The 26032-nt window shown below is 36.3% G+C and overlaps 5 protein-coding genes across 6 annotated transcripts in view; all 5 read right to left on the bottom strand.

Annotated features, from left to right (window-relative positions):
• LOC106650515 (division abnormally delayed protein) overlaps positions 1 to 2328 on the bottom strand; it is a 69497-nt gene extending 67169 nt beyond the window's left edge. The window contains exon 1 of the mRNA XM_014368553.2: positions 1065 to 2328. Coding sequence (XP_014224039.1) covers positions 1065 to 1302 — 238 coding nt within the window. The 5' untranslated portion in view covers positions 1303 to 2328. The remainder of the gene's footprint in view (positions 1 to 1064) is intronic.
• A 4141-nt stretch (positions 2329 to 6469) lies between these two features.
• Positions 6470 to 8150, bottom strand: LOC106650697 (mast cell tryptase-like). The gene is made up of 4 exons (XM_014368892.2): positions 7994 to 8150; positions 7262 to 7596; positions 6731 to 6967; positions 6470 to 6673 (listed from the first exon to the last, which is right to left on the bottom strand). Exons 1-4 carry the CDS (start codon positions 8040 to 8042, stop codon positions 6470 to 6472), a joined length of 825 nt encoding a protein of 274 aa, XP_014224378.1. The 5' UTR covers positions 8043 to 8150.
• Positions 8151 to 8612: 462 nt separating this feature from the next.
• LOC106659504 (DNA replication licensing factor Mcm7) lies at positions 8613 to 11833 on the bottom strand. Its single transcript, XM_014382083.2, has 9 exons — positions 11632 to 11833; positions 11321 to 11529; positions 10995 to 11158; positions 10612 to 10930; positions 10350 to 10535; positions 10053 to 10263; positions 9501 to 9978; positions 9279 to 9430; positions 8613 to 9205 (listed from the first exon to the last, which is right to left on the bottom strand). Exons 1-9 carry the CDS (start codon positions 11669 to 11671, stop codon positions 8742 to 8744), a joined length of 2223 nt encoding a protein of 740 aa, XP_014237569.1. The 5' UTR covers positions 11672 to 11833; the 3' UTR covers positions 8613 to 8741.
• Positions 11834 to 12016: 183 nt separating this feature from the next.
• Positions 12017 to 17760, bottom strand: LOC106655306 (ribonuclease H2 subunit B). Its single transcript, XM_014375667.2, has 5 exons — positions 13920 to 17760; positions 13608 to 13846; positions 13252 to 13537; positions 12947 to 13179; positions 12017 to 12868 (listed from the first exon to the last, which is right to left on the bottom strand). The coding sequence occupies exons 1-5, from the start codon at positions 13993 to 13995 to the stop codon at positions 12773 to 12775; spliced, it is 930 nt and encodes a 309-aa protein (XP_014231153.1). The 5' UTR covers positions 13996 to 17760; the 3' UTR covers positions 12017 to 12772.
• A 2320-nt stretch (positions 17761 to 20080) lies between these two features.
• Positions 20081 to 24204, bottom strand: LOC106659775 (carboxy-terminal domain RNA polymerase II polypeptide A small phosphatase 1-like). Of its 2 annotated transcripts, none has more exons than XM_014382464.2 (4): positions 23405 to 24204; positions 21828 to 22264; positions 21500 to 21685; positions 20081 to 21434 (listed from the first exon to the last, which is right to left on the bottom strand). In XM_014382464.2, the coding sequence occupies exons 1-4, from the start codon at positions 23472 to 23474 to the stop codon at positions 21183 to 21185; spliced, it is 945 nt and encodes a 314-aa protein (XP_014237950.1). In that variant the 5' UTR covers positions 23475 to 24204; the 3' UTR covers positions 20081 to 21182. The 2 variants fall into 2 exon arrangements, with proteins under 2 accessions (XP_014237950.1, XP_023316043.1); XM_023460275.1 differs by lacking the exon at positions 23405 to 24204 and adding an exon at positions 23128 to 23396.
• Positions 24205 to 26032: the final 1828 nt, after the last annotated feature.

Below are 26032 nucleotides of genomic sequence, written 5' to 3' on the forward strand. Positions count from 1 at the left end.
AAGAGAGAGAGAGAGAGAGAGAGAGAGAACGAGAGAGTAAGAGAGGGCGCAGGGATGTCCATAAAAACAGCTGACGCAGTACATGCAATCCTTCCCAAACAAGAGAGAGAGAGAGAGAGAGAGAGAGTCAGGAATCTTACGGGGCTGCAAGATACGACACAATGCCGAGGACAAAAAAAATCTTACATAGGTATCTTATACCTGACCACAGAAAAAGAGAGAGAAAGAGAGATATCTCTCGTTCTCTTTACGCGCTTGATAAAGGTATATAATTATTGTCTGGTAATAGGAGCGTTTTTGCTCTTTTCGGAAGATTAAACAAAGACGAGTCGCTGCTGCACACACAGCCATGCTTTTTCCAAGTAACTCGAGGGGACGGGAAAATCAATCGAAAAACGATTAATCTGTAGACGCGTGCGGACCCATCGAGTCTCGAGATCGATCGCTTTTACATTACACATTGAATTGCGCTGATTTTCGCGCATAGGATGCGCAAAAAAAGCAGAAGCGGAAAAAAAAGAGTCCAAGAAGTGGAGTAAGCAGATAAGATAAGAGACGCGCATAATGCAGAAATCAATGTTTATAAGTGCGAAACGCTCCGCGAGATCGTAATGTCATTAACACGTACTGTGTACATGCATTTACGTCGCATGCAATGCGCTGCTGCTGCTGCTGCTGCTGCTATGCTATGCTGCACGCGCTGATGCATAATACCTATATATCACTTCCGAGCAAACATCGCTGCGCGTTAAGCTAATTTTTCCCTCTCTGCCATACAATATATAGGCGGCTACCGCAGCGCGTATAATGACGAGAAACGATGACCGATTAGAAGTAATCTTCCTCTCTGTCGGTCGTGCGCGTCGTAAAAAGAAATGCCGTAAGTGGAACAGAATGAAAATGTGCAGCTCTTGAGACAAGCGCTAAATGCTCGTTTAAAGCGTTATACCTACACGACGGTGCACACGTGCGAGCAGCGTTTTAGCGCACACCAGAGAGTAGCTACTCGTGCAATAATTCGTCGTTTGTTGCAATAAGTAGATAGGGTCGTGCCAGAAACTTACTGTTTTGATGGGAGGACGGAGCTGGCGGAACACGAGGTATGCTGGAGGATCGATTCTCGGCCCTGCCATCGTAATTGTCGAAGAAACGTCGCAGCACTAGGCACTGGGCGTCCTCCTCGTGGCCGTTGGCAGCCGCGTCGTAATTGTGCTGAGGCCGGCCGAGCACCGGCTCCGACACGAGCAGCACCGACAGCAGCAGCAGCAGCAGAAGCGCGACGAGTCTCGCAGGCGACGTCATTTTCCCGCGAATAGTCTGTGTGACGATTTCGACTTGGCACTATGCGGCTCGATGCGGCCCTGGCCTTCTTGCCCGCGACGCACAATTTGACGTAAACACGATCACCAGCACAGCACGCACCGCAACACTCGTCGATTCACGGACTCTACTTTGCCCAGACTATGCATGGATCTGTTTATCCTACATAAATTCATGTGTGTGGGTGTGGGTGTGTTTGTGTGTTTGTGTGGGTTGAAAGAAAAGAAAGGTATATATGCGCACCTTTGGCTTGGAAAAGCAATGCACCTCTGCACTTTTTTTCACCAAGTGTGTTATTCGTGTACTTTTGTGTAAGTGTCTGGTGTAGTGAGATAGTGTTGTGTGTATATAAGAAAATGAAACGAAGAAGAGAGAAAAAAGTAGTCGGGCGAGCGTCCGATTCGATCACGCTGCTTCACGATCGACACACTGCAATTTACGCGTTGCTCCGATTATACTCGAGGCGCGCGTACGCAAGAGAGCAGCGACTTTTGCAATTTTCGCCAGTGTTTAGTTTTTATTTCCAAGCTTCTTCGCTACTCGTGCACGCGTACATATATTTTTATATATTTTTTTAGAGCAGCGCAGCAGCAGCACACGCAGATCGTTAGAATAAACAAACGATTACTCGATCAGCCGCCAGACTGTCTGCTGATACAACAGTCGTACTTGCAGTTCATCCCTCTCTTTTTCTCTTTCACGACGACGACGTCAATGCGAGATGACGACGACCGAAGACAATCGCGACGACACACTTGTAATCGTTGATGTTTGTTACTGTCGCTGTTGTTTTGTCAACACATCGATATTATTTTACGCGCGAGCTGCACTCGATCGTTGGCTCGTTGTTGTTGTTGCTTGCTTCGAGACGTTTTGTTAGGTGCGTTGCTTATATTTATATTCGGACGCGGTATCGAGTGCGCAAATGTACGATACTATAACACATATAGGTATGGTACGCGCGCTGTATGGTACATGCATGCGTCGAGCCTGAGTTGCCCGATGCTACTGAAAGCCCGCGGAGCAGCATAAGCAAGCAGCGGCCGGCGAATGCCAGAGTCTGGCTGCTGCTGTGTGTGCCGTGTGCTATGTGCTGCTCCGAGCTCGAGGCTCGCGGAGAGATGGAAGGATGCGCGCGGCCACTTTCGTATACTATAACTATAGCTACCTATGTAATATACCTTTTCAGCATACGAGCCCGTTTGAGGCTGATTTCGCGCTGAGCGTGCTCAGTGAGTAAGGCATTCGTATACAGTCGAGGAGAGCAGCGCGCTATGTGGCGACAATTCACACTTCTCCTCGTACTGAAATCAATTGAATACAGGTCGAGGAGCCCTGATTACAGTCGAGGAGCCCTGATTACAGTCGAGGAGAAGTGTGAATTGTCGCCACGTAGCGCGCTGCTCTCCTCGACTGTATGCGATCCCGCAGACTCGAGCCGAGACGACTCGCTCAGCTCGCGTGCGTGTAGCCTGTGCTGTCTGCTACATGTCAAAGTGGCAGGCCAACTCGCGCTGCCTTTAACCTCTCTTTCTTGAATACAAACATATCTACACGAGATAGAAATGTCATTTTTAATTCATGTTTGTGTTCGCACTAAACACGATGACTGTAAAAATGAAGCAGTAGAAACTGAATAATGGAAAGAAATGCAGCGTGACCGATGTTATACCGACTCTACTCATCAAGACACTAGGAAAATCAGTGTAATGAGATTCAAGTTGGCACAACCAGTGCTTTATGCAACCTCTCGTTTTTCAGAAAAAACATATCCACACAAGTTGCATGTACAGTATTTTACACGAGACATACGCATATACAGTATGTAGACGAGAGCCGAAAACTAGCGGCCAAGTTACAGTTTTTAGTTTAGAGTGCTATAAAGAAATTAAATGGAACATAACAATTATGCATGATATAGTTCTCAAAACGAGCTCTTATGCAGAAAAATTGTTAACACATCAATGGCTGTTAGCGGTGTGGATACGTCTCAGCGTGTTTGCAGCGTTGCGGACGCTGTAGTGCCTCGGCTGCTTCGCTTCGCTACGCAGCCTCGGCGACTACAGCGCCCCAACGCTGCAAACACACCTCGACTGTATCCACACCGCATACAGCCCTTGATGTGTAAATAACTAATTCTATATCTATATATACACAGCAGGCCGGTCTATATATTCGAGCGCGCCGATGTGTCTGTGTATACGCCGTATACATACACAAACTCCGCTAGTATATAGATATATACATTATATGCAGCTTAGGGTTGCTCATTGGTGGGAGTTTTGCTTTATACGCTTTTCGTATTTCGCATACCTGATCATGCTGATACTCGTTATATTTCGTCTGTGTCTCTCTCTCTCTCTCTGCACCGCTATATAATACCTGTGCTGCGCCAAATGCCACGAGGAAAAATCGTTGGCCCATTACATTTTGCGCAATGAGATTATTTATAATATCACAAGAGCAAAATTATTTTCTTTTTTTCTTCTCTTTCATTCGACTCTATTCGCAATGTTATATACTTCTCCTCTATACACTACTCCTCTATATACTACTCCGTTTCAAATTGTCTATTATTGGACCGAGGAGTCGTTCGATTTTTATACACGTTATACGCGCAACAGCACGCAAAGAGTCGCAGGTCAAAAACTCGTGTACGATACCCAACTAATTGATGCTTTTGCACAAAATTCCTCAAATTTTCACGCTCTTTTTACGCCTTCTGATTAATCAGTTTCGACATCTTTACGGAACTAGTTTTTCGATTGCTTTATAACTGCTCGAGACGTGTCTTTTTTTTTAATTATAAAAATTTGAAGAAAGAAATTAATTCCAACTGGTGCCAAGTGACACGCAAAACTCGTGTAAATTTTTAAATATTAATCTTCCGATTCTGCGGCTACTCAACGAATCTTCGACAAAATACATTAAATTCTATTCAATAAATCACCGAGCTTGAAAGATTTGCGCAAAGAAGCGAGTTTCGATCATCGAAAAATAATCAATTCACGTTTTTATGAGATTTTGATTGTTCCCTTGATTTTTTAGCCAATTCTGTAATCAATCGACGAGTACGTGCGTTATGCTGAGAGATGAAAGTGGTTTAGCTCCTCGTTGGCTTTTCTTTGTCAGCCAGTTATGCCGGTAGTAAGCAAACAAAACTCGTCGTTTCAATGAAAGCAAACAGTTAGGATCGCAATGGGCACTCCACTTAGACACGTTAGATTTTCGAGGACGTCTTCATAGAATCATTTCTAATGAACGGCTTCACTCGTGTATTTTCGTTTGCGCAGTCCAAGATCTTCGACGCGCATCGCTTGGACGCTTTTCTTCACGATCGTCGCAAGTGAAATTTTTTTCGGACATTTTAATTTTACAACTACTGATCGTGTGCGTACGTATGAGCTGCTTTCGACAAAAATGCAGGCAGCTGTTACAATAATTACAGGAGTCAAGAGGAGTTGTGCCCATGATTTTTATTCTCAACAGCTTACATTCCTTTCGTACAGAGCCTCGAGAATTTTACAAATGTCGCCAGGAGAGAACCCTGCCCTCTCCTCGTCAACGCGACTCGTTTGGGATTTTTTTCAAAGAGCATCCAAGCTACGCAGCTCGTGCACTTGCAGCTTTTGGAATACCTTTTTGAAGCTACGAGGCTGCTCGCTGAATAAACCTTGACTTGGTAAATAATTGTGAGGCTAGAATACATTTTTTAATTTTTGTATTGCTATTCAAGTAGTATATTGCAATTCATCATGAATATTATATTATGATAATGTTGATTAGTTGCTCACCTGAGTAAGCGTCAACAGCATCGCAACAAAATTGAAAACTGCCATTAAACAATTAATAGCTTGGAAAATTCATAGTTTTTCTTATTTATAGTACAGATTGGCACAAGGCATCGAATATTCAATTTAAATATTTACTCGACATTTATTATATGAAAATAAGAATTATCGATATTCTGGAAGGTCGACGAGGGGTCAGCTTCTTTTTGGCATAATTTTACTGTATTTCTTGGCAACTTTCTCATTTAGGCTTGAATCGACTTTAGCATTCTTTTTTCGTTTAGAACAAAGCTAAATTTGTGAGCGAAATTTGCCAAGCGATATTCGGTTCACTCAATCATAGGAACTGGTTATATCCAAGTCACGCGCGTGAAATCAGACCACTTGAGATGTTTTTCGAATCAGGTGACTTGCGACCCTTAAAATCTTCCGGGAGTAAACGCAATCCTTATTCTAAGCCACTTGACACAAATTTTCACTTGCCTTAAGCTGATAATTAAGATTTAAACTTCGTTAGAGCTGTAATAGTCGTTTTAGCTAAAAGATAAAACCTGCAATGTTTATTTATATTTGAAAACTATTTGGCGCGATACTTTACTCTTATAGCAATGTGGTTAGCTTCATTGAAATTCATTATTTCACTCTGCCACCACTACCGGCTGAATCATGTATAAGTCAAGATAGCCAACAAATTAAGTTTCTAAGAAAGTGCTGAGAGTAATACACGGCTTTTTTAGATATGAGATCATGCTCGGTTGCGGCCAAATAAGCCGAACCCTGTTTTGACTTTTGACGGCGAATTAACAATTTGGACCAGCAAAATTGAATGAATGCACTTCCGGACTTTTTTCATCGCTGTCTCGTCATTAAATTCTCACAGTGTTGCTCGCCAATACAGAAATATTATCTATTAAAATAAATTTAAACGTCTAATTTAATTACTTTGTTTCATTGCTTGAACATGAAATGAATTAACGAGCAACCTTTACGAAAGTTATGTTTTGGTAAGACATGTAGTATTTTGAAAACGTCATTGCAATTAACTGATCTCGACTAATGAAACGATTAAAATTTCCATTTTAACATTAGTATTTAAATGTGTTGTTTGTAAATATAACAAAGATGTCATCGTTCATTTTTCTGACGCTTTTCATTCCAAACTTGTACACTAGCTTGTTTGAGATTAATCGTAATAAACTTGTAAATTATTCAAAATTATTTAAAAATATTTGATAGAAGGCATACGCAGAAAAAAAATCAACAATTTAATAAAAAATATATTTACACATTAAATTTTCCCTAATGTCGCAATTAAACTAATATCCATTTTAAAAGTCCTAATACAATATCTATTTGAGTCACTGAAAATCAACTGCTGGATGTCGACTTCGCACGTACTTATTGTTCGAAAACAAGTCTATTTCCGGATAAATGAAATCCAAATAATATGATACCTTGGTGTAAATCATTGGTGTGCCAGTCCTTTCTAAGGCTGGTTCACCACTCATGACACCGATTACTGTCAATTTGTTTTCGTCAAACAATCCAGATCCACTATCCCCCTGCGAGATAAAAAAAATTAGATGATGCAACCATTTAAGCATGATTAATTTACGTACGCCTGGATAATTTCTTATTAAATTTTCGTTGGTGCAAATATGTGCTGGATGCATGACCGATTGCATTTTCGTCCCACAGTTGTAAATGTGGTCCAGTGAGCTGGATACGGGCATGGGCATGCCTAGAAGATTAAATCCAGAATGATGGACCGTTTTCCCCATTGGGTACTCTTCGAAATAATCCAAGGGTAGTGCAGCGATCTTCACATGGGCGCTCATTTTTACTTTATCAGCCAACTGTGGAAAACAATCGTCATTCAATCGTCAGAAAAATAGTGAAAATATTTCAATATTCATGCAAAAATTTAGTAAAAATGAATATTGATTCAATATAAGACTAATATATGGTTACAAAAGACAAGTCAAATATTTGTAAATTGGTTTAATGTGCCCCACGTGCGGATAATAATCAAAGCACTAGTGGGGATTTCACGTTAATTGTTCCGCTTCACCGCCAAAACAGCATGTTGAAACAAAACCTATAATGACAATCTACTCATCCCATCGAAGATGTCGATTGAAAAAACTCACCGTGATAATAGCAATGTCATTGCGACCCAGTGTCCTTCCTTGGGTGTATTGATAGGCGCTGTGTCGCACAACCCTTTTGATTTTGATGAGTTGGGCATATTGGGCATGCATGAGTGCGGTGCGCACTTCGAGTATTGGAGTTGGGCTGCTGAATTGCGAATAGACGCAATAAGCCGAGGTCAAGACATGCCGTATGGTTATGAGGGTACCAGCGCACTTGTGTTGGCCGTTCGCCTGTACCGATACTTGCATGGGAAATTCGGTACCTATGCCACTTCGCAGCTTGCTTTGAGTCAAGCGCAATTTTTCGTGCTGATTTTCTTCTTGACTGGAGGCTGATTTAATTTTTTTTCTTGTTATTTCAAGGATTATTTTTATCGAGTCAATAATTTTAACAATTGTGACAATTCACGCGAAATGATACTGAAAAACGTCAACTTGTCGCAACAGCAAATAAAGATGCAAACTGACTTTCAACGGAAAAGGATAAAAATGCTCGTGTTCGAATACCAATAATTCATGAAAATTCATATCAAATTTAATCCGTTCAGAAAATTCTTCTCAATAGAAGTTACAAACATACAGTGACTTGAATAATAGGAACAAACAGTTCAAGTACGCAGCGAATGACACACGAAATAATACCATACTTCTATTTTTAATCGATTTTTAATTGGCAATTATTTATTAATGTTAAACACATGTGGAAAATGCAAAAAACAAAAAACTTACCTAGAGTAATGCAGAAGGCAAACAAAACTAATTTTGCTAGTGTTGCCATTGTGAAGAGTTGAAAAATGAACTGATTCAATTACACAGTAGCAAAAGACTAAACTGAAACTTCATTTGTGTTTCAATTTAAAGGTAATATACACATTAGATTAAAAAATTCCGCCTCTTATCTTTTAAATCGTGAGATACAGATGTTCAAATATTAATTTATAATATCTTAGGCCATAGTTATAGTATAATCACATTCTAATTATGACAAATCGTCATGGATGACTTCTTTTTGCATTTGATAATCAAATTTAATGATTAGAAAGCTAGTTTTTTCAGGTTTCTTAATTTTTTTTTGATAAAAACAATAAAAAATGTATACAACTATTGCGATGATTCTATCTGAGTTTCGCTAAAATTTGAGCCATTAAATTGATTGAAAACTAATTGTGCAGGGTTGAATAATTGATGGTAAAACCCAATAAAATCAAAGGCCACAAAACAAGTTGTTGCTTTTAATATTACATCAATCAAACTAATTCAATATTGACGTTTATAAATGCTATATTTTCAATCTATTTTTCCCCAAAAACAGAGGGTATAAAAACAGATTAAGAATTGACAAAACATGTCTTTTTTTATAAGAAGTGTAAATTTTATTATTAATACATGCAGTATACACAATTTTTCAAACTTGAAGATTCGATCCTGCTATATAAAACTTAATAATGACTTTTATAATGGAAAAATTTAATTTTTCTTATAGCAAAGTAAGTTTCGTCCTGTGCATATCAACTTGCCAAACGTTGAGACCTTCGTATTCGTCAATAGTAATGTTGATTTGTTCCGGTGTGAAACCTTTACCGGTGCAGCGTTCCATTACATCAGAATATTTTACAGTTTTACCATCGCCAACGAGCTCCCTGATGATGGAATAAATCTTATTCCTAACTTGGTTTTGAAGTGCATTATTAGTCATGTTGGTCGATTTCCTGGCATCGTTGATAGAACTTTTTGACTTAGCGAGTAAACGATTTGCCTCACGTATATCATCTTTGTTAACTTCGTTAGATAGACGTAAACGAGCGAGAGCTGTTGCGAGACGCATGACTGCAAGTAAATTACGAGGAGATGTGAAAGTCTTATCACGACCGTATGCATTGTCCTCTTTGTGCGCATTGTAATTGGGATCGTTAGCTTCTTTTCGCATTTCCACATAACACCCTGTAAAAAGCGAAATTACTTGATGTTTAAATTGATCATCATTAAAAAATTTCTTAAACATCAAGAAACTGACCAACAATATAATCCGTCAGATGTTCAGGAATATAAGGATTCTTCCTCTTACACACAGCTATGTATTTTCTCATAAGATCCATGTCCATAGCTTCAATTTCAGCTTCTGGTTGTCTTCCGTATTTATGAACGTGGGTAATATGTTGAGCTAATCTGAAATTAAATGCAAATTATTAGCATTTTAAATTATTGTAACGCATTTTTAAGCATCTAAAAAATGTACCTCATATCGTTATCATGGTCAGCTTTATCTAAAATTAACCACATGACATCAAATCTCGAGAGTAGAGCCGCAGGAAGTTGAATATTTGCTTCGATAGAACGATTTGGATTGTATCGACCGTAAGCAGGATTGGCAGCTGCCAAAATAGATACTCTTGCATTTAATCTAGCCATGATACCAGCTTTGGCTATAGAAATTGTCTGTTGCTCCATAACTTCGTGAATAGCCGTACGATCAGCCTCGGCCATTTTATCGAACTCGTCGATACAACAAATACCTTGGTCGGCTAATACCAAGGCACCACCTTCAAGGGTCATTTGATCTGTAAGTGGATCTTTGAGTACAGCAGCAGTCAAACCTACACCTGATGAACCCCGACCGGTAGTGTATTGAGATCGAGGAGCCAAACGGCAAATGAAAGAGAGAAGTTGCGATTTGGCTACACCAGGATCACCCATCAAACAAACATTGATGTTGCCTAAAAAAACAACGAATTAAGTAATTTTTTAGGTTTTTGAAAAAAAAGAATTAATTTCGCAGATATTCACTCACCTCTTATTTTAATGTCACCATTCTTTTTTTCTGTACCACCAACCAAAAGTAATAAAAGAACTTTTTTAATATCTTCATGACCATAAATTTCAGGGGCAATTGAGGTAGCTAATTTTGAGTAAAAATCATCACGAGTCAGCTGGTCTAATTCTTCTTCTGATAATTCATTAGTGGTGTTATCCGTTTCCACAGAATTGAGATTGTCAATGAGCTAAAAATTTATAAATTAAATTATTTAAAGCTGTGCGAAGTATAGCAATTTTTAATAGTTTAAACTTTTTTCAGATTTAAACTTACATGAGCATCCAAGTATGTATCACTTAAAAGACCAGCAGCTTCTCTTTCACTAAATCCTGTTCTGACAATAGGTAAGAATATTCCAGTAACAACGATATGATCTCCAGGCTGGCATTTTCTTGTCATCTCTCCTCTGCAATAGACACTTAATGATCTAGGTATATGCCCTGTGGGTACTTGGTCACTCTGAATGATAAATTGTCATTTTAATTTAAGATTAATGGAGTATGATATTGAAAAATAATAAAGAAATAATACACACATGTTCTTGAATCTTAATTTCTTGGAATTTGATAAATTTAGAACCCTTAGTTTGTTGATAAAGTCTACCACCAGACTTATTAATGCGGCAATCGTCACTAGGACAAGTTTGCAAAGGCATGTAGGTCATGGCAGGAACAGTTTGGTAGGTTTCTGCACCACATTGATCGCAGGTATAAGTAGCAACAACCAAAAGTGGTTTAACCTCGGTGCATCTGGTGACAATACCTCTGACAGTAACAAGTTGCCCGATATTCTGAGCTTTGATATCTCTAACTGATAATGACTTTGCATCATTCGTATTTTTAAAGTAGACTTCGCTAAAAGTTACAATATCTTAGTATACATTTCATCAAGATAATTAAAAATTCATATTTTACATACAATCTTCTCATAAGTTCAGGAGCATATTGGTTTTGAGGATTTCTTTGCTCTCCTTCATTTTGAGCACGTGCTTGCATCATTAAACGATGCTCTATATAAATATCTAAAGCATCCTTTGGTTGCACTGGATGTTCTTTGAAGTCAGGTAAAATTTCTTGAACAAGCTAAACAAGAACAAGAAAAAGTTTTTAAACTTATAAAGTATAATCTAAGTATAATGAAAAATGGATTAGAATCAACCTTTACTTATTATGAAGCTATAAATTTGAAAAGTCACACAATGCACAATTAAGCTTAAATATGTATTAAAATATATAAAAACTTACTTCAAGAAGTAAATTAACATATCGTCTGGTATTAGTTCTAACATATTCAGCAAGTTCTTCGTCAACTTCTTTCAAATCATCCAAATCTATAATCAATGAAACTTGTTCTCGGTGAGCAATGTTTGTAAGTTGTTGACGATACGGGAAAACTTTATTGCCTTCTTTATCATCGATTTTCGCGTATTCTTGAAGAAACGTTTTAAAAGTTTCTGAAAATTAAGAATTGAAAAGTAAGTATATTTTGCATATCGAAATAAATCTAATCTAGTTATAATATAAGGTTAATTTGAATTGAAAACTAATTTTACTACCTTTGTCTTTACTATAATCTCTCGCTACCTTAGGAGGCATGATTTTTTCACTCAAATAATCAAACAAATAATGTCAGCAAAGAGTAAACTGCTAAAAACCCGCTCAGTAAAAAAACAAGTATTGATAAGACGTTATAAACAGTTAAACCCGAGCCGCAAACTATAGCTTTTTTTGTTTTCGTGGTGTATACAAACAGTAGTTTACCGTCTTTCCCGCGCGTTTTGGCATTCATTTTCGTAACTACCATCAGGTGGCACTTAACTTCGTGTGTATGATATTGATGTGAAATTTTTTAAGTTAATTATTATTTTCATTGAAGTATTAATAAATAATATATTTAATTCATTATCTGAAATTGATTTGATAAAAATAAAAAACATTTGATTCTATCGATTAAAATTTATTTTATTGAGAAGTTCTAAAAACTTATAGAATGTATATATAGCTATTGTATAAAGATTAAATGCTTGTTTAAGTTTTATAATCTCATAACATACATGTTAACTTGCACTTATAAAGTAGTGATATAAATAATACACTTATAAATTCCTGAAATAAGTATCTACATTAAGCTTATCAAATACTATGTATCTTATAATTTAAATGCGTTCTTGACTTCCATCAATAAAGATATGATTTAGTATTGACGAGTTCTAAAGTTAACTCAAAACAACCAATTTTATAAGAACTGGAAACTATGTACATAGAAATAATATTTTCACACTTTAAAAATCACAATCTGTTTAACAGAATTTGTATAAAATTAACAATTAAACATTAGCTTATCCTATTAGTGTTTGTCAAAAAAAATTACAACTGAAAAACAAACTCATTGTTATGTGTTTGTATACAGTGCTTACATAAAGATATAAACATTTAAGAATAACAAAAATTAATGTATTGCATATGAAAATACGAAATTTCTACATTTCATTTACTTCAAAATGACAACAGTATTTCATAAAAATTGTCTATTGTTGTTTCAAAAATTGATCTTGAAGTGTGAAATTTCTAAAAATGTTTGCCTAGGATGAATTTTGTATAACAACATTAGTAGAAACATAGACTTCAAGTAGCAAAAATGAAAAAATTTTTTCTTCTAAAACAGTGTGCTGTCATTCATTTCTTCTGTTTCCATCCTCACTTTTTTTTGAAAAAACTTGTTATACTTTTAGAGCCAGCTGCAGCTTTCTGTCGGGCAATATCTTTTTTTGTAGCTGGGGGTGGTTTCATAGGCTAAAAAGAATTAAAAATGAAAATGAATGTTAATCTGAATATAGATTATGTATTGTTCAAAAGTAACCATGAGCAAACCTTTTCTGATTTAGTCAAATCAAGGGCTCCTCCTTTAGGCATTTCCTCCTCTTCTTTTTTTTCAATTTTATCTTTTTTAATTCTTTTCTCATCAGGAGGATTTTTCACTGGACTAGATAGCTTCCTCTTTTTATTTTCTGTTTCATCTTGTAAATTTAGATACTGAAACAGTTTTTTTGACAAATCTTCGGCTAAATATTCAGAAACTATACCATGAGCATACTTTAAGTACTCTAAGAAAAAAAATTTATATTTTAGTCATGCTAAAAAAATAAATATCTATATATTTGTCCATTCATTTTCACCTGTGTCAGTTCCACCTTCATATTTGCTACTTTTCACATAATTGGCACTTATTGCTCCTTGAGATACATGGATGCCTTTTTGCCTACATATTATTGCAACTTTTTCAACTTTTTTTTTTAACCAATTCAAAGTTTTGTCTTCATTGAATTTATAAGCTTGGAGAGATTCATCTCCTTTTCTATCTGCTATTAGAGATAGTTTAATATTTTGACATTTCAACAACCGAATTGTTTCAGGGTAGTCTTCGTCTTGGAGTACATGTTCTAGAGGCATAACTTGTTGTGACTGTAAAATCAAGTTGAACAATTATGATTTTAAAATATCAAACAATAATTTAAATATGAATCAAATGTACCTTTCTCAAATATGGCAAAATTAAAAAAATTGGATCGATTGGTGTTGAAAGATGCATTTTCCCATCTGATCTTACGGTATCATTGATAAACCAGGATCGCTTGTTTTCATCAAATGTCATTACTTCCTGAACAGTTGTGTCCCCAGTACTGAATACAAACATTGATGACTGATTGGTTGCTGGATGTCTAAGCTTTACCATGTTAGGATGAATACCCTCTGAACTTTCCAAGCTCTCACCTAAATGAAAAAAGTAATTAATGTCAATTGTAACTAATGACATCTTTGTAACTAATGATCATCAATTGATTACCTTTCATTAGAAATATCCATGTATTGGCATTGCCAGTTTTGGCAAGTTTTTTCGGAGATCCTTTGACGCGCGGCATCTTTCTTGCCTATTTTATTAATCGTACAAATGTCTACGTATAAGCGCACGATACGGTGTACGCACAATTCAAGTGTTTGGCCAGTAGTATAACAAATTTATTCAAAGAAACAATTTTGGCTTGGAATTAGAAAAGACGGAGAGTGGTTCCAATCAACACAATAAGCACTCTAGTAAGAATGTAGCTTCTTCTCTTTCAATTGCTAAACGTCGTCCATACTTTTCTTGGCTATAGTATATAGGTACTGCAAAAAGGCAGTCTGCACCTTTTACGTGTGTATATGCGTGTGTAGGTAGGAGTCAACGTTATATGCGTTTATCGATGTAGTGCGCCGATGATTGATATTGCCGGTTCACGCGCGATGCAACGATATTGGCTCGCTGACTTTTTTCCCGTAAAAACGTGAGGCCTAATGATGTAGTTCAGGAGAAAGGAGACAAATTTCCCCCTCGAGCCATATATAGCTGTGCACCTATATTATATATCCGTTCACAATGTGATATTTGTTACTGGGATTTTATCGCCGCTAGACAGGTCATCTCTCTTGCGAATCTTTTATGCCTCTAATACACATACATCATGCTTGTATATATGTATGGGGGAATTATGGCTTTGCAGATGTGTTATGCATTCATATTCTGCGGCGCGCGCGCGACTTTCCCCTCCTTTGGCCAACTTGCGAGTCGCGAATCTTGTATTCTTTTGGCGGCAAGATGACTTGAAAATGGACGAGTTCAAAATTTTCAACTTCAAGAAAGATATGGTTATTAAAGAAAATTTGAGAGCAATTGTATCAAACATAGATATATTTTTGTATTAAACACAGAATCACAGAGCAAACTGGACAATCAGAGGGTGGGAGATGTTAATCACACACAATCCGCATTTTCTCTCAGATCAAACATTTTCAATCAATTTATTTTGTTGCTACACTCAATGTTATTTTTATTTTTTGCGACTGAAAAAATTGTGGCACCTGTCTCTGTGCTTCAATGCCATTTTTTTTCTTACAAATTTGACATTCAAAATGTACAAGAATTCAAGTATTACAAAATCGTACGTGCTTTTTTACTAATCATACAAAAAGATTCGCAATACATTTCAATTTTATATAGAAAAATTTCCGCAAATTTTTGTGAGATACTGACGAGCATCAAAATTATTAACGTCCGAAACAATCGCATTTTACATTTTACAATTATAGTATATATTTTAATCCTATGCCAGCTATCATGGATTTATTTTCAAGTGTATATTTTTTTCTGTAAGGTGGCACACTTCTTTTATAATCGTTATAATTTAAATTATAATAATCCTTCATTTTTATCCAGATTCGCTCGCGTACAATCCTGGTTATTTACACGTTATACTCAAGGCAATGTTATATTCCTCCAATTTATGCGTTATTTCTTCACCTCTTCAATTGCGCTGTTACCTTAGAAATAGACTATATTTTAAATTAACGTTACAACTTAATTTGTGCATGAATCACTATTATCATTTTTCAATCACTGACATATAAGCAACCTATACAATATTTATAGTCTAGTTATAAGGATACAGCACAGTACAAAAAAACAAAGATTGTTAAAGTTCACACACTTGCACTTGATCAATCAAAAAATTTTTAAACACCAGAAAATGTAGACTTCGATTTTCATTTTTTCGACTCACATGCTCTTTCATCTTTTATATCGCGACAATTATTGCATCGCTTGTACAATATTTATATGTTATCCTCACTACGAAGGGCACACGGAAATATTTTTCTATTTATGTATGAAATCAAACTCTACACTTGAGTATTTATATATATTTTTCCAAATCGAGAAAAAAACTAATAATACATTGTCTTTTTTTCCGACCAACAATCAAAATAAAATTACTTTTTTTATGATTCAAGTGTCTGAGCTTACATCTTTTAATGTTCATGGAAATTTCCATTTATCATTACTTAAAATCTGTCTTAAAACTGCATTATTTTTTAAATATTATATACATACATTTGTATGCATTTATTCAAGTATGTGTGTCTAAATGTATATAATATGTGTTTATATAAAAGCACCGTCAGATAAACGGCATTATCTAATACAATATAACGCTCTAAATAATATCCATCTCTGCTCATCGTATATATATTTTTTTACATGTATATAAGTTTTGCTTTATTCGGCTAAAAATATTTGCCCCCCTCCCCTCTATTTCATCAATTCATTCAAACATTCAATTTCTTTACGCTTGCATGAGAATCGCAAGCATTTTCATGTTATTTAAAATATTTATTCGTATGCGTCTGTAGTTTTACTGACAAGTAAGTTGTAAAAAGCGCTAGCTATTGATATTAAGTTTACAATTTTTTCTTTTAAAAAGTTTCCTGCGCTTTTGAGTTTTATACATAATGCGCTCAATGGAAGTCGATCAAATGCGCTAAATGTTTAACTCAATTGGTAACCAACGAGAGAATGGATACTCTTCATCTGACGACCGTAACGTTATCTTTATACAGAGATACATAATTTTATGAATGTAATATGCATATTACATTGAAGATTCGATATTTATTACTCTTACGAATATGCACAATACTATTGTATAATTTTATTTTATATTTTATTAAAAATATATACCATATTTTTATGCGTGAATATTTTTGTTTATATTTTCAAATCTATTTCCATTAATTGAGCTCGAAACAGAGTTTTTAATCGACATATTCTATTGCAAGATAAAACAAATTTTCCATGAATTTTAATGAAATAACTTGATTATAGGAACTGCTGTTTAAGTTAGATAAAAATAGGCTCGAATTCATTTATTCAAGTTAATAATTTATAATCACGTTTTCCTGTACAACTTCAAATGCAAGTAGTTTGCATCGGTACGATTTAAATACAGAGTTTAATGCTCGTTTTTCTTAAGAAGATTTACAAATGTGTTTTTTTGTGTATTAGTTTGAGACACAGCCAGATTTAACATATTTTTCCGCTCTTTTCTTTTACTTGTGAAGAAACTAAATTACGTGATAATAAAAACAAAAATTAAAATTGCACGAAGTGGACTATCCACTTTTTGGCTATCTAGTATATTTTATATTTTTTTACGATAAATGTATTCACAAAATTAAGCGAAATTCGAACTGATTTTCCAATATAATCTCTTCCACTTTTTTTTGTAAATTCATATAAATAGCACGTGATACTTCAATGGCTGATACAAGGATTAACACGACGAATAATAAATAAACCCGCAAATGACACCGTAATAACAGTCGCAAATCTAGACATATTTATATAATTATCTCAACACGTACAACACCAGAGAACGCATTTTCACACAATATAAGATTACCGATGCGAGGCTAGTAAGCTTTGAATACTTTTTGCAGCACTAGTGTTTGCATATTCACATCTGTTTTTTGTTTTTTTAATGGTTTTTATTGACCAGTGTATGTGACGAAAACTTCGCAAGAGAGGCTTAATTATTAAACACAATAGCTCTTGTTGCCGGCTGTGTAAATTAAAAAAATACAAATATGTTGATCAATATATAATTTGCGGAATTTCTAAGTTCCGATAATTTAATCGAATAAAAATATACTCGATTACTAATATTTTATATACATCATACATTTTGTATTTAAGAGAGGCATTACATTCTAGTAGTTTAGTTCCATCAGTGCCATTATAATGTGATTAAATATAATTACATATATATATGTTAGTATCCTACATTATGTTACTGTATGTATAGATATATGAGCGCGTCCAGCATAAGTCGGCCACCCCGCGCGATTGCGGCATTTTTGGCCGAAAGTGTCGTATGTTTAGCTCGCTCGGAAACGTTTACCAAAAGTCAAAAAAAAAATCCAAACACATAGATCGATAGATTTTTTCCTCCTCTTTCTAGTGGTGTAACTCAAAAAATTCTTAAAAATTTATTTTGAGGTTAAAACTCGACTTGAATGTTCAAGTCGATTTATCCAAAAAATGTATCCTCCGATTGCAAAATAAACTGCACCAATCGAAAGAGGAGGCAAAAATCTATCGAAAACCATGTTTTCCAGGATGGAGAAATGATAAGAAGTATTAAAAATATCGAGATGAATAGCGCGGGACGGCGCGCGCGGACCTGTTTTCCGTGCGCCAGCGGCGGCACACGCGCGGCGCCGTGTCTTTGTCTTTTCGACTCGCTCGTAATCGCTTAAAAAATGCTGGAAAAATAACGTTAACACGTAATTCGATAGATTTTTTTCTCCTCTTTCTGATGGTGTTATTGAAAAAATTCCTAAAAATTTTTTTCATCGTCAAAACTTGACTTGAATTTTTAAGTCAATATTTCTTCTAGTATTTCAATTTTGACCTCAAAATTAATATTACCAATCAAAAGAAAAGGAAAAAATCTATCGATTTACGTGTTTAAATTATTTTTTCAGCATTTTTTTAGCGAGTCGAAAAGACAAAGGCATGAAAACAGGTCCGCGCGCGCCGTCCCGCGCTATTCATCTCGATATCTTTAATACTTCTTATCATTTCTCCATCCTGGAAAACATGGTTTTCGATAGATTTTTGCCTCCTCTTTCGATTGGTGCAGTTTAAATTGAAATCGGAGGATACATTTTTTGGATAAATCGACTTGAACATTCAAGTCGAGTTTTAACCTCAAAATAAATTTTTAAGAATTTTTTGAGTTACACCACTAGAAAGAGGAGGAAAAAATCTATCGATCTATGTGTTTGGATTTTTTTTTTGACTTTTGGTAAACGTTTCCGAGCGAGCTAAACATACGACACTTTCGGCCAAAAATGCCGCAATCGCGCGGGGTGGCCGACTTATGCTGGACGCGCTCATATACTAATTTACATTATTATTTTCAAAAACAATTAAATAAAGTATTTGGCAATCACGCCGACTTTCGTAAAAGGCACGTTTTTATTTTATTTTATAATATATATTTCAACATTCTTACCAAGTTACTAAAAAGTTGTAAAATGTTGGACTTCAGTTTTTCATTTTAATTCCTTTATTTTTATGTGAAAAATAAGTTTATTGTAGAAATGTTGTGATTAAAACAAAACAAAAAAAACTTGATACTTATGCGTTTGATTTTTTCAAAATCTCATAGACAATATTTGACTCAAGTCTGTTTCGCCTCATATTTTGCATACTTGTAATCCGCAAAAATTTGATATTTATACAATAGATTCAAAGCGTTAGAGTTACGTTCATTAATTTTTGCGGTTATTCGATTTTTAACAAATAGTTCTACTGTAAAAATTTATTAATTTTTGCTCTTTTCAGTATCAAACCCGTATAAGGTACATAATATTGTACAAGTATACAAAGGATTTCTGTGATATTTGTTCCAATTTTTTGTTTGGCAGTAGATTAGAATTATGACATGTAATCACAATTATGATATTTATGTAACATGATATAGTCAACAATACAATGGTTCAAAAAATTGTTTCGTTTACCTACTTTTTCATTCTATAGAAAACATTAAATACTTTAGTTAATTTTGTTTGAAAAACCAATTATTTTTTAAATGGATTTAAAAATTATAAAATAAACTTTCATTTTAGAGAACAACAAAAAATACTTTTTCTCATAAACGCAAATGATACACTCTATATTATTCAATGATAACGACGAAATTTCGCACCAATACTAAAGCTTTTATGACTACTGCATCCGATACTACCATTGTTTACGGTAGACGGAAACTTTGTTTTTTTATAAATTCTTAAATTGACAATAAAGAAGCGATTAGTCTCGTCATATTTAATGCAAAACCCATGAAGTTAAAAGTTGAAAATAAAATTAAAGTAGTAAGTATTTAAATAGCTTTTAAAGAGTCATCATGTTCTGCATAATGTAAATATACAATTCATAAATCAGCGCCTCATTTTAGCAACAAACCATTGTGTTTTATTATATAAAAATAGCAAACTCTTGCGATTTTTTCGAAAAATCGATAAAAAAAACATTGATAATTTTTATCCTACAAATTAGAAGAATAATTTAAAAAAAATATGTTTTATTCTCTTGCACACTATTTAATAATTTTTTTTGCATAATTCACTCATAAATTGTTATTTTTATTCCAATTTTTTCTATTTTTAATTAATCTTAATAAAAAATAAAGTACTCTTTTTAATAAGTTCAATGAATATAATCACTGGAAATTCGTATTATTGCGATACTTGATTATTACTTATATTTTTATTCGCATTCTTGCGGACGTACCGAGGAGAGCTCATGTCACATTTGCTCAGCATATTTTTAATTAATTATTAACAATAATTTTCTGCATTCTGGAAGATTCGATCAACCTTAATCAACCGATATTTTTCATATTTATAATTATAGTTACAATAATGATGATAAATAATAATAATTATTCATTATATTCATCGGAAACCCGGCGGTGATAATTTAATTTCATCATTTTAAATATCGATTATGTAGCACATTTCTGTAAATTCAATATTGACACATAATACTCTTTTCGTTCGAGTTAGCAGAACTTACATACCATACAAGCACTATAAAGTCATGTCGATACTTAACACTACTATTTTACCTCTTCATTTTTTTTACTACAGGGGTAATATTAACGTTGCACAGAATTGAGAAAAAAATACAATTTTTTCATTTTTTTACATCCTAACCAACCAAATATTTACGGCTCGCTCGATTCCTAACTTTGATATTGTCATTTAGTAAAAAATAATTAGTCATAATGCTTGAATTTAAAAATCGACGATTTCCGTTTAAATACATCAAGATTTTTTCCTGTAAGCTCAACTATTACGTCACATAAAAAAACATTTTTTTTTTACTATAAACCTATTATTCGCTATTCCCATCGGAATTACACAAATTTTTTACAACAAAAATTACAGTAAATCGAGCGAACCTTAAATAATTTCATATCATCAGTGCAAAACTGCCTCCATTTTGATCGTTGTCATTTTCATTTCCTTTTGCCAAATAGCATCAGGAATTTTGAATGATATTATTAGCAGTGTTACAATTGTTACTGTTGCTGCTGCTAAAAAACGAGTAGCTACGTGCTAACTCGTGTAAGGCAGCGATGAGTCTTCTGAAGATGCAACGTGGCTCGGTTTGTCCGTAAAGACTGGCCGGATTTGTAACGAGTGATCGGCCAGACTTGAGGTTGGGCTAGGAGGCGCCTAATTTGATCCCTTGATTCGACGTGTTATTGCCGCTATTGGTATTGCTGCTGTTATTACCAGTAGCATTGTTACTGTTGTTGCCAAGCTTCATAATATTTGAAGGCATTTGATTGTATGGTCGATTACTGTTAGACAGTACTTTGTAAATGTTTTCAACATTGCTCAATTTTTCAAAAAATGGAATCAAATCAAGCAGTTCGGAGTCAGTCATATCGTCGAACCATGAAGCTACTGGCACCTGGAAAATAATATATATTAGATTGAGCTGAAATATTATTGCACATTAAATAGAAATTAGCTTACTGCATTGTCTGGATGAAATATGTAACTGGCAGGACTATTATCAATAATTATAATTTTTTCCAAATCTCGACCTAATTTGTTCAAATCTTTTACATAATTGCCTTTATGAAAAACACACGATTCACGAAATAGTCTGGCTCTAAAAACACCCCATCTGTCAAGGAGATCAGCTACTGGATCAGCATACTGTAAAAAATATTAATTATTTTAGAATGTGTCTTATATGAAAAATGGACTGTCAAAATATATTTTGCTTTTTGTACATTACAATTTACAAAGGATGTGATTTGTAAATACTTTAAATTATAAGTACTAATAAATTGTTTACCTTTGCTAAACTAGCTGTGAAAAGTACACATTCATACAATTCCCCCATCCTTTGAAGAAATTCATCAACATAGGGCCTCTTGAGTACATAAACTTGATGCACTGTGCCATCAATTTCAACAGGGACGACAAAATCTGCATTATTAATCGGCTTAAACGAGCTGTGCACAAGCGTTTCATCGAGATCTATCACCATGCATTTTTTGTGCATGTCCAGATGGCGAATGGGTGGCAGTAGAAAGTGTGGCGAACCTGTGCCCGGTGGCGGCGAACAACGGCCATCACCTTGTAACGAACTTGCTTTGGAACTCTTTGAACTTCCCGTACGGCCATCTCGGCCGAAGCAACAAAGTATCGACCGAAAGAAACCACGACCCCGTGGTTTTTTGTCCAGGTGCGATGCCCCGTTGATACTCGTGTCATTGCGTGGTATTTGGGCTGTAACAAAATTAATAATTCATTATTTTTCAAATAAAACCACTAAGTTAAATATTTTTATAATAATATGGCTTGAAGAATTTGAAAAATTCATTACTTTTTAATATGTAATTCAATGGATTTTACAGGAATAAAGTAACATTTTTTATGCTTAATAGTACAATATTGAAATATAATCAAAAGTAATGCTTGAAAATAATTATATTTTTTATTTTGGAAAGGAATTGTCAACAATAATTAGTTCCAGGAGTTTTTGCATTCAAACATTAAAAAAATAAACACGCTTTAAAAATTTGTTGTAGTTTAAGTACCAGTTTATTACAGATAAATTGAAAGAATTGGTTTTAAATTAATAAGTTAAAAAGAAATATTCACATGTAATGGTAGTAACAGAAGAAAATGCTTCTATACATAATCAAGTATATTTAAAAAAAATGTATGTCCATACTGAGCACAATGTCACACATATCAGCTAATCAAGCATGAAGATCATTTAAGACAATGAGGCATGAATTATAAAATAAAACATAGGTCACTGATGGAATAAAAGAAAGCAAATAACCAATACCTTGTTCACAGATGTAGAAAAAAGAAAATATAGATAATTTATTGTAAAGATAACAGAACTACAAGGTAACTGCATTTGTGTGAATGCAATTGTTGAAAAAAAAAAAAAAAAAGGAAAACATTAAGCTTTGCATGTGTTGTATTCAAGAATAGTAAAGTCAAGGCTTGATAATAATAAAGAGAAATAGTTATAAAATTGTTTTTGGACAAGTATAAATTTAAAATTGAACAATCATTTCCAGTGTGCTTCTAAAGACAGCTTAGAGAGAAAACATATGCAGATAAAAGAACCTAACCTTCCGCAAAAATAACTCGCGAAAGCTTGAAACTCGAGCGATTTCGCAAAAGTCTTATCATCGCAATTGTCTTCACCATATAAGCGTACATGTACTTGCGTATTGTTTCTTAGGTATGCCAGGCAGAAAAGCGAGAGATAAAATAATGCTGTAACAGGTGCATATCGGGTGTAGAGATAAACGCGCCAAGTGCAAAAAATACAGAGAAAGTTGCACTATAAAATAAAAGGAGTCGAAAGAACGAGAGTGGAGAATTGGAAAAAGCATTGAGTCGTACATTTTTCGTTGTTGAACTGTCCTAGCTCATCATCGCGTGCGACCTGGGTGATGATGGACGAAGCGTCCATTTAAACATCGGGCCTGGATGAACCGTGGCCTGGACGATGCGGTGTAGTTGCGAGTCCTAATTGCTGCCTCTCGTTCGGAGCTTGCTCGTAGAAAAGAATTTCGCGAGGCGCACTTTGGCCCGGACTCGCGATATCTCGCACTCTGTCGTGCACTACAAGTTGGCCCGATGCAGCTCACACACATGCACAGCCCGCGTAGGCTCGTGCATATACACGACTGCGTTGCATTTATATACGTATATGCAAATATGTATATATGTGCCGAGGAGAACAGAAATCAGTGGCGGCGGCGACGGCTGCGACGGACCAGCAACAGCAACAGCAGCAGCAGGCCACAGAGCACTAGCGCAGCAAAATGCACGAATAGATTACACGCACGGCTCACACATAGCAATACACAGACGCACACTTGGACACAGAGACACAGTGCACTCGAGTCGATTCGTCGGCTAGTTCCTCAGCTCGCAGTACTGGTATTATTTTTGCTTCCAAGTGTGTATGTATAATAACGTCGACGTTGGACGACGACGAACGACGGCGACGATGATAATGCAACACACTGCAAAGTCGCGCAGCGCTATGAGACTGTCGTATACAATACACAGAGCGCCGAGCAGAGACTCGAGAGGAGCATTTGCACGTATACAAGTAGTAGGGTATATGTGTGTATTTATTACGCAGGGCAGCAGCAGCAGCAGCAGCTCAGCCGCCGCGGCCTGAAACAACTGTCGAGAGAGATAGAGCTGTAGGCAGCCAGAGCTCTACACTGACTCTGCCTATGGAGAGGCGCACTCACACACGCGCGCACTACACCAGTCTTGCAACGCACACAGCCACTCACACGCACGCGGTGACACACACGTACACACGTACGTCAGAGAGACTCGCTATGAGAGAGTCGGGGACTCCGAAACGACGACGACGGCTCACGCCAGTTACGGCAGTCGTGGAGGCGATAATCGTCAGAGTGTGAGTGCAACGATATACAGACTCGCGCACACGGACGCGACACACATACGATACGAGCTTGTACGTTATAAAAGACGACGGAGACGACGGAGACGTGCAGAAAAATTGTCGCGGGACTCGATTATTGCTTCATTACGATATGCAGGCCGAACGTCGATGCGCAACGTGCTCCTAATTTTTCTCGAGTCAAGAGGTAAACACTCGCTGGCCGCCGTTCGGCCGTTGGAACGTCAGAGGCAAACGCAACGCTCGTTGAACCGTCCCGAGAATCAAGCCTATATATGTACAAAAAAGTATCGAGCATTGATATATGTGAGCCGCCACTTTGGCCTCTCTTGTACCGCTCGAGACTCTGCGAGCGCGCAGATCGACAGAAAAAAAAAGTGTATAAAGAGAGCCAGACAATAAGGCGAGCGAATGGAATTTGTGTCGTGCGTGCGAGGGCGTGCGGAGTGCGGACTGCGGTGCGCTAACAAACAAACAAGCCAAATTCGATCGCGCGAACGAGCAACGATCTACCAAAGAGACATTCGATCCGCCAGCTGAAAAGTCGGAGCGAGCTGTAACGTAAGCCCTCGCGACACCAGATAAGCTCGCTCTCTCGTTGGCGTCGCGCGCTCTTGACCGGCTGGGCAATTTTCCTCGGGAAATCCGTTTATAAATATTTGTCCATCCTCGCGAGCGTGATTCACTCTCGTATATGTATATTATAATCTCGTACACGTCTGAGAGTAGATGGGGGGGGGGGGGGGGGGNGAGCTTCAGCTGCAAGTTGGGGGGGAGACAGATGCGATCGACGATTCAAACGATGTTGGCGCGGTGGCACGTGCTTGTATCGCTGCCGCGGCGAGCTTTGCGCGTGCGGCTCATGGCTTTAACGCACAATATAGCACGCATATGGTAGGTACGCTGCAAGCACCTATACACATGTATAAACAAGCATTGCGTTGACGCGAACCCTCGATCGCTGTTTTCAGTGAGCTCTGCGAGCACAAGTATGTGGATCGCGCGTACAAACACGTGCAGCCAATATGTAATTATTGAGAGCTGAGACCGAGCTGAGGAGCAGCGTTACGTAAACATAAACAAGTCGTTTTAATAGCATCGGCAAAAAGTGTGCCGAACGCGCCGATCGACTACTACTACTACTACTATTCACGTACGATAGCGATTCTGCGCTCAGAGAGGCTCTCGCGATTCTGCGTGTTAAACTTGTTTTGTTTTGCTCGTCTCGAGAGTTAAAAATCTCCCGTGAACTCGTCGGCATTGTTTTGAAAATTTTAAATGGTTCCCCCGTAAAGATGAGAAATTTCCGACACCTGCTGAACGATCGAATCCGATCCAACGCTTTGTTCAACTCACTGTAGCCTTTTTTTCTTCTTCTTCCCAACGATATGCAAAGGCCCATAGTATCGCAATTTCGAGCTCCTTTTTTCGTTCCGAACGAGGCCTTTTTTGTAAGTTGGGCTTTTTCGAGATCGATTTCTGCTCCGGAACGCGTTGCGTACACAATAGGTAGCTATACCTACACGGAGCTATACCTATATGGAGCCGAGAATAAATTTGCTAGCTTCCCATTGTGAGTGCGA

Source organism: Trichogramma pretiosum, unplaced genomic scaffold (genome assembly GCF_000599845.2).
Source record: "Trichogramma pretiosum strain Unisexual culture from Peru unplaced genomic scaffold, Tpre_2.0 scaffold45, whole genome shotgun sequence".
Lineage (NCBI taxonomy): Eukaryota > Metazoa > Arthropoda > Insecta > Hymenoptera > Trichogrammatidae > Trichogramma > Trichogramma pretiosum.

Bases quoted from the DNA above. Each gene is read 5' to 3' on its own strand.
- LOC106659775 (XM_023460275.1), bottom strand. From the start codon at position 23,218: ATGTACGCTTATATGGTGAAGACAATTGCGATGATAAGACTTTTGCGA. The intron at 21,686-21,827 runs GTAAACAATTTA...TATTTTTTACAG, and splicing joins TCACAGCTAGTTTAGCAAAG to TATGCTGATCCAGTAGCTGA. The intron at 21,435-21,499 runs GTAAGCTAATTT...ATTATTTTCCAG, and splicing joins TATTTCATCCAGACAATGCA to GTGCCAGTAGCTTCATGGTT.
- LOC106659504 (XM_014382083.2), bottom strand. From the start codon at position 11,671: ATGCCTCCTAAGGTAGCGAGAGATTATAGTAAAGACAAAG. The intron at 10,931-10,994 runs GTATGTAAAATA...TGTAACTTTTAG, and splicing joins CCTGAACTTATGAGAAGATT to CGAAGTCTACTTTAAAAATA. The intron at 9,431-9,500 runs GTACATTTTTTA...ATTTAATTTCAG, and splicing joins GACCATGATAACGATATGAG to ATTAGCTCAACATATTACCC.
- LOC106650697 (XM_014368892.2), bottom strand. From the start codon at position 8,042: ATGGCAACACTAGCAAAATTAGTTTTGTTTGCCTTCTGCATTACTCTA. The intron at 7,597-7,993 runs GTAAGTTTTTTG...AAATTAAATCAG, and splicing joins TGCCTTCTGCATTACTCTAG to CCTCCAGTCAAGAAGAAAAT. The intron at 6,674-6,730 runs GTACGTAAATTA...TTTATCTCGCAG, and splicing joins TAATAAGAAATTATCCAGGC to GGGGATAGTGGATCTGGATT.
- LOC106655306 (XM_014375667.2), bottom strand. From the start codon at position 13,995: ATGCCGCGCGTCAAAGGATCTCCGAAAAAACTTGCCAAAACTGGCAAT. The intron at 13,847-13,919 runs GTAATCAATTGA...TTTTTCATTTAG, and splicing joins ATGGATATTTCTAATGAAAG to GTGAGAGCTTGGAAAGTTCA. The intron at 13,538-13,607 runs GTACATTTGATT...TTGATTTTACAG, and splicing joins TTTTGCCATATTTGAGAAAG to TCACAACAAGTTATGCCTCT.